This window comes from Salmo salar, chromosome 11, assembly GCF_965601325.2.
Source record: "Salmo salar chromosome 11, fSalSal1, whole genome shotgun sequence".
NCBI lineage: Eukaryota > Metazoa > Chordata > Actinopteri > Salmoniformes > Salmonidae > Salmo > Salmo salar.
In genome coordinates, this window is record NC_138301.1 from 107,211,345 (window position 1) to 107,225,632 (window position 14,288).

At 39.7% G+C, this 14,288-nt stretch overlaps 1 protein-coding gene and 1 long non-coding RNA gene across 3 annotated transcripts; both read right to left on the reverse strand.

Annotated features, from left to right (window-relative positions):
* Positions 1-4,141: 4,141 nt before the first annotated feature.
* Positions 4,142-6,689, reverse strand: LOC145859250 (uncharacterized). The gene is made up of 5 exons (XR_014379456.1): positions 6,367-6,689; positions 6,102-6,249; positions 5,139-5,239; positions 4,927-5,005; positions 4,142-4,815 (listed from the first exon to the last, which is right to left on the reverse strand). It is a non-coding gene; the product is annotated as an uncharacterized LOC145859250 (long non-coding RNA).
* Positions 6,690-6,835: 146 nt separating this feature from the next.
* xrra1 (X-ray radiation resistance associated 1) lies at positions 6,836-14,207 on the reverse strand. 2 transcript variants are annotated; one of them, XM_014128971.3, is made up of 17 exons: positions 13,684-14,207; positions 13,390-13,568; positions 13,159-13,230; positions 12,939-13,011; positions 12,731-12,828; positions 12,376-12,524; positions 11,887-11,988; positions 11,553-11,731; positions 11,413-11,465; positions 11,171-11,293; positions 10,997-11,090; positions 10,335-10,453; positions 9,821-10,120; positions 9,542-9,707; positions 9,311-9,426; positions 9,066-9,171; positions 6,836-7,373 (listed from the first exon to the last, which is right to left on the reverse strand). In XM_014128971.3, exons 1-17 carry the CDS (start codon positions 13,775-13,777, stop codon positions 7,219-7,221), a joined length of 2,178 nt encoding a protein of 725 aa, XP_013984446.3. In that variant the 5' UTR covers positions 13,778-14,207; the 3' UTR covers positions 6,836-7,218. The 2 variants fall into 2 exon arrangements, with proteins under 2 accessions (XP_013984446.3, XP_045546025.2); XM_045690069.2 differs by having other exon boundaries at positions 13,390-13,587.
* Positions 14,208-14,288: the final 81 nt, after the last annotated feature.

A 14,288-nucleotide genomic window follows, 5' to 3' on the forward strand; every position in this document is an offset into this window, starting at 1 on the left:
GGATGGACAGAGAAACCAATATGTGGAAAGAACAAGGGATGGACAGAGAAACCAATATATGGAAAGAACAAGGGATGGACAGAGAAACCAATATGTGGATAGAACAAGGGATGGACAGTCAAACCAATATATGGAAAGAACAAGGGATGGACAGAGAAACCAATATGTGGAAAGAACAAGGGATGGACAGAGAAACCAATATATGGAAAGAACAAGGGATGGACAGAGAAACCAATATGTGGAAAGAACAAGGGATGGACAGTGAAACCAATATGTGGAAAGAACAAGGGATGGACAGAGAAACCAATATATGGAAAGAACAAGGGATGGACAGAGAAACCAATATGTGGAAAGAACAAGGGATGGACAGAGAAACCAATATATGGAAAGAACAAGGGATGGACAGAGAAACCAATATATGGATAGAACAAGGGATGGACAGAGAAACCAATATGTGGAAAGAACAAGGGATGGACAGAGAAACCAATATGTGGAAAGAACAAGGGATGGACAGTGAAACCAATATGTGGAAAGAACAAGGGATGGACAGAGAAACCAATATATGGAAAGAACAAGGGATGGACAGAGAAACCAATATGTGGAAAGAACAAGGGATGGACAGAGAAACCAATATGTGGATAGAACAAGGGATGGACAGAGAAACCAATATATGGAAAGAACAAGGGATGGACAGAGAAACCAATATGTGGATAGAACAAGGGATGGACAGAGAAACCAATATGTGGAAAGAACAAGGGATGGACAGAGAAACCAATATGTGGAAAGAACAAGGGATGGACAGTCAAACCAATATGTGGAAAGAACAAGGGATGGACAGAGAAACCAATATGTGGAAAGAACAAGGGATGGACAGAGAAACCAATATATGGAAAGAACAAGGGATGGACAGAGAAACCAATATATGGAAAGAACAAGGGATGGACAGAGAAACCAATATATGGAAAGAACAAGGGATGGACAGAGAAACCAATATGTGGAAAGAACAAGGGATGGACAGAGAAACCAATATGTGGATAGAACAAGGGATGGACAGAGAAACCAATATGTGGAAAGAACAGTGAGTGCACATTCAGTACCACATTCAGGTGGTGTGGCAACACTAAACCCCAATGTTGGAGTACTTTGTAATTGACTGTATGTTACACAGTAGAGATCTTTAATCTATGCTGATTGTTTAACTAATTCTGAAATGTGTGAAATAATGTCCCTCCTTTAGCAAACACACAGCTGACTGACACTGTGTTTTAATTTCTTTCCTTGAATTGAGTTTTAATTATAAAGTCTCAGCCTGTCAGTTTTGAATAATACATGTTTTTAATAATACATAATGCCTTACACTTCTAGACTCCGTAGGTAACTATCTGTAGAGTATATTTGATGTTGTGCTGTTGTTGGGCTCGGAAACTTCAGATCCGCAAATAAGTCATTGTGTTTTCACTTTTATTTGTCTGGTTTAATTTGTTTTGTTCACAGCTTTCACAGTGTTTCTTTGAGTATCACTTTTATCCGCCTAGATGCAGGGATTTTGACTGTTTTGTTTTATGTACCAAAAAATGAAGATTCATTAGTCCACATACCTGCATGCCCCATCCTCTCGTAAAGAGTTCTTCCCTGCTGCGTGTGATAGTGTATGAATCTCCCAACCCCTCCCTCACACGAATGTACCTTTGAAGAAACCTGGAAACAGTTCATCATGTTCCCTCATTGCATAGCCAAGTCATGGAGAGGGAACCCTGCCTCAGTTTAGACCATCCATGGCCTGTTTTTCCATTGCATGGGTTTGCTCAACAGTTGCCTTTTACTCATGAAAGCAACTCTGCTTACTGCATGGCACACGCAATGTGTTATTTTATTATTCACTAATCTGATCTATTACAAATGTGTGATGTCTTATGTTGGCATCTAAAATAAGACAACTTTCATGCTCTTGACCCAGAGCACCTAAAGTAAGATTGGGGTCAGTTCAGATTTGGTAACTGTTGATTGATGAAATTAATCCAAACATACATTCCCAAAGCACATGAATGTAATTTCATCTTGTCCTGTGAAATTCAGAGAGCCAGTTTCAATTGATAAGCCTGTCAAAGGGACCGGGTACTATCCTGCATCAAGGGATGTTGCAAGCCATGCGGCAAGCAATAACACGTCTGTGGCACTGGATCAGACACCAGTTGATTCCAAAGTGTGCTTCCAGAGTTAAGCCCTGCCAAAGGCAGACCATTGTGTATGAAACATAACCTGAGTGCCTGATTGTGCCCAAGTGATATCATGCATATCAAAACCATAGGAAGCAAACCTATTACTCAAAGACACGATGCATCTAAAATGCCACCACTGTATTTTCTACACCAGTGGTTCCCAAACTTTATAGTCCCGTACCCCTTCATGCATTCAACCTCCAGCTGCGCCAGGGTCAGCACTCTCAAATGTTGTTTTTGCCGTCATTGTAAGCCTGCCACACACACACACTATACAATACATTTATTAAACATAAGAATGAGTGTGAGTTTTTGTCACAACCCGGCTCGTGGGAAGTGACAAAGAGCTCTTATAGGGCCAGGGCACAAATAATAATATAATAATAATCAATAATTTTGCTCTTTATTTAACCATCTTACATATAAAACCTTATTTTTTCATCGGAAATTGTGAATAACTCACCACAGGTTAATGAGAAGGGTGTGAATTGAAAGGATGCACATAACTCTGCAATATTGGGTTGTATTGGAGAGTCTCAGTCTTAAATCATTTTCCACACAGTCTGTGCCTGTACTTGGTTTTCATGCTAGTGAGGGCTGAGAATCCACTCTCACATAGCTACGTGGTTGCAAAGGGCATCAGTGTCTTAACAGCGCGATTTGCCAAGGCAGGATACTCTGAGCGCAGCCCAATCCAGAAATCTGGCAGTGGCTTCTGATAAAATTCAATTTTCACAGAACCACTTGTTGCAATTTCGATGAGGCTCTCTTGTTCAGATATCGGTAAGTGGACTGGAGGCAGGGTATGAAAGGGATAACGAATCCAGTTGTTTGTGTCATCAGTTTTGGGAAAGTACCTGCGTAATTGCACACCCAATTTACTCAGGTGCTTCGCTATTTCACATTTGACATAGTCCGTAAGCTTGAGTTCATTTGCACACAAAACATCATACATTGATGTAAGACCTGTGTGTTGTCCTTGTTAACGCAGAGAAGAGCTCCAACTTTTTAATCATAGCCTCAATTTTGTCCCGCACAATGAATATAGTTGCGGAAAGTCCCTGTAATCCTAGATTCAGATCATTCAGGCAAGAAAAAACATCACCCAGATAGGCCAGTCGTGTGAGAAACTCATCATGCAAGCGGTCAGACAAGTGAAAATTATGGTCAGTAAAAACTTTAAGCTTATCTCTCAATTAAAAAAAACGTGTCAATACTTTGCCCCTTGATAACCAGCGCACTTCTGTATGTTGTAAAAGCGTTACATGGTCGCTGCCCATATCATTGTATAGTGCAGAAAATACGAGAGTTCAGGGACCTTGATTTAACAAAGTTAACCATTTTCACTGTAGTGTCCAAAACATCTTTCAAGCTGTCAGGCATTCCCTTGGCAGCAAGAGCCTCTTGGTGAATGCTGCAGTGTACCCAAGTGGCGTCGGGGGCAACTGCTTGCACACGCGTTACCACTCCACTATGTCTCCCTGTCATGGCTTTTACATCATCAGTACAGATACCAAACATGAGCAGCAGCTACATTTGGTTACATACGGACCGTTAGTGGAATTCCCAGGAGAGATTAACGGTTAATGTTAATTGACTAGACTACCTGTATTTGACATTGTGTTATTTCACTGAACACCAGATGGTTTAATTTTATTTTTAGCAGTGAAACGAGGCTACTCAGGCGAGAAAAAAACCTCACCCAAATGTATAGCCCCGTTGGAAAATAGAAGACATTTTTTTTTACGTGTTTAAAAAAAAAATTGTTTTTATGTGAATCACATTTTTTATTTGGCATACCCCCGACGGCAAAACACCCCTGTTTTCTTCACAAACCATTTCCGTGATTGATCAGACGGTATATTGTGAATATTGAAAATGTTTAAACTTGGCATTAATATACTGTAGTGAACACAAGTAAATATATGAAAACACTGTACCTTTAATGAATATGCAGATTAAACATTCAAGTTAATTTCTACCATAAAAAAAATAAAAATGCATTCCGACAGACATTTCTTTCCACAAGACCCAAGGAAAGGCACCAGTTGAAGAGGCAGGTAAGAGCGTTCCGCACTGCAGCTGTTCAGGTTCCCCACAGTATAAACCCTTCAATACTTGCAGAATTGTAACCAATTTCAACCCCCCCAAATAAATGCTACAATAACATGGCAATGGTCAATTAGCTCTGACGGTACTTTACAATGTGTTGTGGATATATTTATGCCACTTTATCATATACAGTAATGTGTAAATGTTTTCAATTATTTATTTTTTTAAATAGGAAAGAAATTACAGCATTCTTCCAAATGTTGCCAGTCAGGTAACTACATTCATCCTCCGGAGAATTTGATAATGTGCGTCAGTCTAGATTCTCTCCACCTGGGCCTCAAGTCCCTCAAAACTGATGTTAATCTTCTCAGTGTTCAGTACATTGTGAGTATGTCTGTCATTTCTTTTGAAAGAATCCCATAATAGAAGCCTGCTTAGTTGATTTATTAGAGGCTGCAACAACATTCTTCCTTCTCTTCTTTCTTGCCAGTTGATGGTTTTGGTGGGTCTGGAATCTATCTCAGCTTACACACACACACACACACTTCAAGGAGAAGAAATAGGCGTCATGTGTATGTCAGAGGCGTTAGACTTAGGCAAAATGTTTACAAGAAAAAGTTGAATAGAAAACAAACAAAATAAATCCATATTTTACCAATGCATCCCTCGTCATCCAAAAAGGTGCGCGATTTCAAGACGCGTCTCCTCTTCCTCCGCTTACAATCCGAACGCTCCTGCATGGATTGATAGGTAGATAACGATCATTACAAATTGGTGATAAAAAAAGATACATTTAACATTTTTTACTAACTATATCCTGCAACTTCAACAGTTTAGTACTTAAATAAATAAACTGTTAAAGCTTACATCTGAATGAGAAATAGCAAAAGGTTCTTTCTGTTTTTGATTCACAAGGCTTGGTGATGGGCCCCTCTGTTCTTGCAACCTTGGAGGAGAATCTGGAAAAACTGACATAGAATAGGTTCTGTTATTAACCATGAAACAGTTGAACTCTGAAGTCCAGTGTGAATTACATTTTAGTTATTTAGCAGACGCTCTTATCCAGAGTGACTTACAGTAGTGAATGCATACATTTAATTTCATGCATTTTATTTTTTTGTACTGGCCCCCCGTGGGAATTGAACCCACAACCCTGGCGTTGCACACGCCATGCTGGCGTTGCACACACCATGCTCTACCAACTGAGCCACAGGGAAGACAGTGAATGTCAAGGGGAGCCTGAGCAATAAGCATGCCCTCCCTTTACAGCTCATCTTATCATCATCATCACTACTGTCTGACTGGGGCTTCTTTATCCTCCGACGCTTGTTCTTCTTCTGACTCGCGTTCTTCTCTTTACTATCGGAATGGTCAAGACTGTTCTTACTACTGAAAAGAAAGTATTCTGTTAAAGCATATTCTGGAAATGCCATTCGAAACACTCACCGTTCGCCAAGACGACAAGGTTTCTGCGAGATGTTGGTTCTGAGCAGGGTTTTTAAGTTAAGCTAGCACTTTTCAGACTGGGCTAATAGAACATGTGCCAAACTAGCCCGGTGGCCAGTGAATTATTATTTTAATTACCGCTCGGTACAGACTTTGGATACGAATAATACCCAGGCTAGTAAAAAAAAAAAAAAGATCAGTCTACTAGCCCGGCTGGCTGGTGACCAAAATCCTTAAGATCCATCATTGGTTCTAATATACTATACAAGCCCTGTGTCAAACAAATACTTCCTCTTATAATCACTGCAGTACCCATGGTACTTTTTATTACGACACAAGTTGTATATTTATACAATGACTCCTACAAGAGTTAATAATACCCACCTAATATCTTTCTCAACCACAGCACCTTTTGGTAGTTCCTCCTTGACAGGAGTCTCTGCTTTAGGGACTGGGTTTGAGGGCTTCTCATCCACTGAAGAGGACATCTGGGCTGCTTCTACCTCTTCCTTGATGGATTTGTCAGGTTTTTCTGTGGCGGACATACAGGATTTATCTTACGAGATGTAAAGGACAATAGTGCAGTATTTACATGTGAAATTATAGAACGATATCCCCATATATGATTTGTGAAAGTTGAAAAACTCACCGGTTGCGTACGTTATATTCCCATCTTCTAGGAAGGAATACAGCTCGAAGTTTCCCCAACCGACTGTGTAGTTACACAATTTGGGGGCCTGATGCGGTCTTAAAACTACACTGCATCATTCGACAATAGCAAGTAGCTGACCCCAACAGCTAGTTGGATCGGTCGAGATAGATCAGGTAGCTAAGTGACTTACGATTTTATTCTAGTCGTTGACAAATTCATCAATATTATCCAAATAAAGGTCATCCATTGTCCAATGTATGTTGCTATCTATTCGATAGCTCTTTTGCCTCCGTTTCGGTTTCAGGCGGGAACACATCGACGTCCCTTACGGCCCTTTATTTACTTCCTGTCATGAGTGTTTGCGCGAGATATGTTCAAGAGTATCAAGCGTTCAGGGTCTGTTGCATAGTATTTGTACAGAATCATAATGACACACAAAGTTGAAGTGATGACACGACACCCCATATCACATTGGCACCTTGTTAGACTGTTTTACCAACTAATTTATTAAAACAGATTTTATTGATACTCCACTGAAATACAAAACTCCGCCATGAGCCTGGGTGACAGCACCTCCATTTGCAAGATCCACTGTCACCTTCTGGTCAAGGTTGAATAAAGTTGAAAGAGAGCTATTTAATAATGAAACAGACAAACAAATGCATGATGATAATGTTATACATAACAGTTGTCATAAATGGGCTAAATAAAGTCAATAAGAACGTTTTCCCTTCAGCCCAGAAATAATTTGTAGCTGATCATTCTCTTCACCTAAATAACTTGGAAGAAGAGTGTTTGGTTGATTGTTTAATGTTCATGTTTCATGAAAGTAACAGAGTTTGTGAATCTCTACTTTTGGTTGGTGGTCCTCTCACACTCAATAAGTGTTGCTTGCTCCACTGCCTTCATGTGAACCATCTTGTACCTTTTCTTCATATCCCTCAGCAAAGTCAAAGCCTCTTCATATTCATCCTTGAAGACGCCCTTGCCTTCTAAGACGTTAGCTACAGTGAGGGAAAAAAGTATTTGATCCCCTGCTGATTTTGTACGTTTGCCCACTGACAAAGAAATGATCAGTCTATAATTTTAATGGTAGGTTTATTTGAACAGTGAGAGACAGAATAACAACAACAAAAAATCCAGAAAAAAGCATGTCAAAAATGTTATAAATTGATTTGCATTTTAATGAGGGAAATAAGTATTTGACCCCGTCTCAATCAGAAAGATTTCTGGCTCCCAGGTGTCTTTTATACAGGTAACGAACTGAGATTAGGAGCACACTCTTAAAGGGAGGGCTCCTAATCTCAGCTGTCCACAGAAGCAATTAATCAATCAGATTCCAAATTCTCCACCATGGCCAAGACCAAAGAGCTCTCCAAGGATGTCAGGGACAAGATTGTAGACCTACACAAGGCTGGAATGGGCTACAAGACCATCGCCAAGCAGCTTGGTGAGAAGGTGACAACAGTTGGTGCGATTATTCGCAAATGGAAGAAACACAAAAGAACTGTCAATCTCCCTCGGCCTGGGGCTCCATGCAAGATCTCACCTCGTGGAGTTGCAATGATCATGAGAACGGTGAGGAATCAGCCCAGAACTACACGGGAGGATCTTGTCAATGATCTCAAGGCAGCTGGGATCAAAGTCACCAAGAAAATAATTGGTAACACACTACGCCGTGAAGGACTGAAATCCTGCAGCGCCCGCAAGGTCCTCCTGCTCAAGGAAGCACATATACATGCCCGTCTGAAGTTTGCCAATGAACATCTGGATGATTCAGAGGACAACTGGGTGAAAGTGTTGTGGTCAGATGAGACCAAAATGGAGCTCTTTTGCATCAACTCAACTCCCGTGTTTGGAGGAGGAATGCGGCCTATCACCCCAAGAACACCATCCCCACCGTCAAACATGGAAGTGGAAACATTATGCTTTGGGGGTGTTTTTTTAGCAAGGGGACAGGACAACTTCACTGCATCAAAGGGACGATGGACGGGGCCATGTACCGTCAAATCTTGGGTGAGAACCTCCTTCCCTCAGCCAGGGCATTGAAAATAGGTCGTGGATGGGTATTCCAGCATGACAATGACCCAAAACACACGGCCAAGGCAACAAAGGAGTGGCTCAAGAAGAAGCACATTAAGGTCCTGGAGTGGCCTAGCCAGTCTCCAGACCTTAATCCCATAGAAAATCTGTGGGGGGAGCTGAAGGTTCGAGTTGCCAAACATCAGCCTTCGAAACCTTAATGACTTGGAGAAGATCTGCAAAGAGGAGTGGGACAAAATCCCTCCTGAGATGTGTGCAAACCTGGTGGTCAACTACAAGAAACGTCTGACCTCTGTGATTGCCAACAAGGGTTTTGCCACCAAGTACGAAGTCATGTTTTGCAGAGGGGTCAAATACTTATTTCCCTCATTAAAATGCAAATCAATTTATAGCATTTTTGACATGCGTTTTTCTGGATTTTTTGTTGTTATTCTGTCTCTCACTGTTCAAATTAACCTACCATTAAAATGACAGACTAATCATTTCTTTGTCAGTGGGCAAACATACAAAATCAGCAGGGGATCAAATACTTTTTTCCCTCACTGTATGAAAGAACAGGATTACATAATTAACAAATAATATTACATATAATAGATAGATAGACAGATATTCACTTCCCATGTTATTGATGACAAGAAAAAGAGGTTTAGTACTTAGAGGGATTTCGCTGATTGTTTTCCTCTCGTTTATTTGTATGAGCATCTCTTCAACTCTTTCTCCTCTCTGCTTTCTTGGTCTCAGAGATGGTAGATTTCCAATCTGAGAATTAAAGTTTGTTGTTGTTTTATTATTAAATATGGATGACTGACACACAACTCAACAGGTTGAAGCAGATAACACGTGACAGATAAGATCATATGACATTTTCAGTGCTTCGAATGTTATTCACATAGCTCACCCTTTTCTCCTTCTCTTCATATGGTTTCTGCAGGCAATCAAGGTTAGGTTTGGAATCTCTGTAAACTAGGAGATTCTTGAGTTTTTGTTCCAACATTCTCACAGTATGTTGTAGTCCTGTAGAACACATAACATTACATTACTTAAGGGAGTGCAGCATTGAAATTGCCCACAATCCCGTTGACTCGTAGGAAAATTCTACTTAAATGATTCATAATAGGGTCCTCCTCACCAACAGGCTCCACCATGTCTGGATCTGGTTTGGCATCCAATAGCAATTCAAAGCCTCTGAATTTTCCTGGAATTGCATTTGACTCATTTTTCCCATCAATCTCTTTGACTTCTTCTGTCTCGTCAGATAGCAGATGGTATTCAGATTCATCATGTAAATCTGTCACCTGAGAATAACAAGTTAACTATTATACTCATGTCACCATACTGGACATTGGCATGTTAAACCAAAGCAAATAACTGTCCTCCTGAATATCATGAAAGAGACCATGCAAATCACCTGTGTCACAAAGAATGACTCTCCATGTTGGAAGGTATCATCTGATGATTCTATTGCATCCTCTATTGCTTCAACTCTATGAGCAGTTCCCATGGATTCCTGTTTATTTTCCTCATCCATTGCGTGTGAGGAACAGCCAGACTTTTCTGTTGACTTTCTCTCTACTGAGAGAGGATTCGTACAGTGATCTTCAACATGCTTCTCCTCCAGAGAGCCAGGATCATGTAAGGCAGGACTACAAGGTGCTTCAAGGAGAATCAATAAAGGCACCTTCGTTACCTTTGGGATTTTCGTTTTTACCTGAAGAAAAAGATCAATATGAATGTTCCTCAATTAGTTTCAAAATCAAAAGTTAGTCTCTGTTAGACCCGAATGATGTAAGATGCATTGAGTTTGAAAAATATTGAAATTAAAACTAAGACTGTGCAGTCAAAAATGTGCAGTTATATCTTACTTCCTAGTTAAATGAGTATGTGCTATGCCGAAATGTGGATTAAGAATATTGCATTCAAACCTTTCGTTTTGAGTCAATACATAATATCAAAGGGGGCTTCACAACTTCTGATGTCTTCTTGCGCCTAATTCTAATACCCAACCTTTCCTGGAGAAAGTATGTCAGAAGTGGTGGGTCACCTGGATGGAAATACAATGAATGATAAGAAGAAAAAAGTTAAAGGCCCAGTGCAGTCAAACACTTTATTTCCTGTGTTTTATATATATTTCCACACTATGAGTTAGGAACAATACTGTGAAATTCTGAAAATTCTGATAAATGCCCTTTTAGTGTAACAGCTGTTTGAAAAGACCGCCTGAAATTGCAGCCTGTTTTGGTGGGATGGAGTATTGGCCTTCCTGGTGACATCACCAGGTGGTAAATTAGCCAATAAGAAAGAGAGTTCCAAACCTCTCTGCCAACAGCTAGTTTTCAGTTTTCCCCTTCCCACTCAGACCACTCCCAGACAGTCCTAGCAAAAATGTTGCTTGAGAAATTGCTCTTTGCTAAGAAGCTATTTTTGGTTCTTTTTTTTACCATATTAAATTATTTCATATTGAGATTCAAATGGCTGCATTGGAACTTTATTAAAATGTCTGTGTTCATAGTTAAATAAATTATTTAACAGAAGCTCAAATTCATATCTAATAAAGGCTTCAAATAAATATGGAGAGTCAACATACCACTTCTCTGTGTGGTCAGTGGGTTGGAGTGAATAACAATCTCACTGAGCATAGGAAACAGGGCCACAGACAACAGTGCTTCTTCCTCAACAATCTGGAGGCAATAATGAGACACAAGTGACTTCACTTGCTCACAGTATAGTCTTCCCAAATATATTCAGACAATATACAGACCTTATTGTCAGCCAGATTGAGGAAACAAAGCTCTGGTAGTGGCAAACCGTATGCTCCAGAAAATTCCTCAGTGTCAAGGGATATGCGAATGGGGGAATAGTTTTTGGATTGACCACACTCATCCTATAATAGAAAGAACATGCAGAAAAAAGAGCAATAAGTTGCAAGTGTTAGTGTTATAGAGTATGAAGAAGTAATAAAAGCACAAAGAAGTGATACAAATCACCATAACAACTTTGTACCTCTGAACTGTTCTTGATATGTTCATGCTGGTGTTTCGGAACGCCGGAGAGGGCTAGATTTAAGAAATAGTAAACACATGAATATTGTCCAAAGAAGTGTACAAGCCAGCTACGTTATTTTGAAAATATAGCATACCAACCATTCATGTATTCAGTCTCTAACCCCTCAGAGACACGGTGATTCCTGAGGTCCTGTACGTCACAATTTTGTTTGTGAAACACCTTCTGGTGTTGCAGATATCCCTTCTGTTGCAGGTTCCTCGGCAACACCTCTGGCACCTCTGAGATACGATTCCCCTGCAGGTTTAAATGCTGTAGCCTAAAATGGACATGCCATATTACTATGGAAGCTTACAGATATATACAGTAGGTATACAGGTAGGTGTGTATTATGCACTGTAATGTATTGGAGTATTTTCTTAATTTACCATACTGTGGACAGTAATAGTACTAACTTAATAAACAATGACTGACCTTTTCAGGTTGGCAAGGCTGCTGAAGACACCAGAGGACAGCTTATTGTCATCTAGCATCAGCACTTCAAGAGTTTGAAATCGCATGCCATTATCCTTTGCGCTATTCAGTAGGAGTAAATATTAGCTTATTATTCCACATACTTATAGTTTTCATAAAATTACTTTAAGTGTGTATTGTCCATCACTGTTTGCAGGTATTAGGTGCAAACGTGTATAACTAGACAGACTGTAAATCTCTATTCTTTGTAATTCTATACTGCCACCCAATGGAATGTAGGGTACTACACCATAAACTTTAACCAGATAACAATTAACAAGAGCCACGTTTCTGAACACTTGCACACCAGGAAGCCACTCATTTCTTTCCTGTTGAGTAGGAATGTTTCATCAATGACTGGGTGAACTAAACCAGAAAACTGCACCTACCTACAGTAAAAAGTTGACTATTTACAATAAAAACAATTTGATTCCAGTAACATAAACTTACCGTTGTGAGGGGCCATGGGGAGGGGCTGCCAGGTTGGGAGGAAGAAACTGAAGTTGATTCCCGGTGAGATGAAGGACTTTCAGACAGGGAAGTAGACCAATGGACATGATGTCATCCCCAGACAGATTGTTGTAAGACAAATCCAACACCTGTGTCACATGAAATACAGTTAAACATAATTTAGTTGGCAGAGATGAAGGTAATTCCTTCTCAATCCAAGTCAGTGTAGTGATTCAATTAGAACATCTAAAAACATCTGGTTTACACAATGAATGTATCTGCCTTTCCAATATACCTTTGACAACATGTTAATCGTGAGAGTACAGGGTATTGTAGAACCATAGTGTAATTTTACCTCCAGGTGAGGGAAATCTTCCGCATTGAGTGTCACATTGCAGAGGCCATTCAAGGATAGCTCAAGTTCCCTCAGGGAGGGGAATTTACCAAAAGGCTCTGAAACAGAAAATACTTTTTGTTGTTGTTACTTTTCTATTCTGTTTCAATTAAAATTGATGTATAAGATGTTTAATAATGAAGAAAAAAAACATAATTACATGATATACCTATGGTAAGACTGTTGTCAGATGCGTTGACATAAGCAACATTCTTAAAATCCAGGAAATCTTCTGTATTGATCTGTAGAAGAAAGAGAGAAAACTTCAAACATTAGTGAACTTTATGAAGCTATGTGTCTACCTATAAACTATCTCCCCTTGGAATTCTAAGACTGTTTGAATTCATCCAACACTAAATGAAATGAATCGCCCAAAGAGCAAATCTTACCAAATTCAATCTCTGCTCACTGATGTCAACAGAGCACAGGTCAGATGGCTTGTCCACACAATGCAATGACAACTACAAGGCAAATATAAAACAATCTCAAAATAGTTATTTTTATTACTAATGAGATTAAATATATTATTTCATAGATACATTGTTCATGGTTTACTGCATGGGTTTGCGGTTTTCTCTCAAATGAAAAAGAGTTGTAAACCAAATGTGTTCTTTGCTTACCAGGAGAGGAGCATCCAATGTATAGCCAGGAATATCTGGTGTCCCACACTCTTCAACCCGTGTCCACTCAGACACAACTGAGTTTGAGGCAAAACTGTTTCCCTCTGATTTCTTAGTTCGTGTATTTTTGTATTTATGTTCCACTGCATTTCTGTGAGCAACCAGCCAGTGACCAGCCCCTAACGAATCAACAGAAAACTGAATTATTTTATTCCAGACAGTCTTGGATAGATTAATCAAATGCATTCTATGAACAGTGAAAACTATTGCAGTTAGAGAGCGGTGAATTCATACCTTTTTTTCGTTGATGAAACAATGGTCGGATGGGAAAACAATTGGCGGGGTAACTGTCTCCCACATCTAATTTGTAGAGTCCGGCTGCAGCCATTAACGTCCACTGTTACATCTACAGCAAGTAGTCGACAGCTATCCAGATTATTTACACAATTTACAGGCCAAGTTTACCTATTTTACCATAACTGTTAACTCACCAGCCAAGACATTAAAAAAAACACAATTTTCATGACGTGCGAACATGGATAAAGATCGAAACAGTCAAGACTCCGGTATCTTAGCAACACGTCAACAAGTCGGGACTACATTCCCTCCAGCTGTTGGCAGTATAGAATATTTTGGTCTCTTTTGCCGCCACTGACTTTCACACAACATGGGTGTATTCATTACGACAATTCTGTTGCAAAACGTTTAATCTGTTGCAAAACGTTTAGCAACAGACACGTTTACTCCAAATGGAAATGTGCAAATTTGCAACAAAAACGAGAGTTTCAATTGGACTAATTCAGGTGTGTAGGCTATTCATTGCGGAAAACGTTTACAGTTTTAAGTTTAAAGCAAACGGAAGCAAACAGAACGAAACTTTGAAAGACCTCTCTAAATGT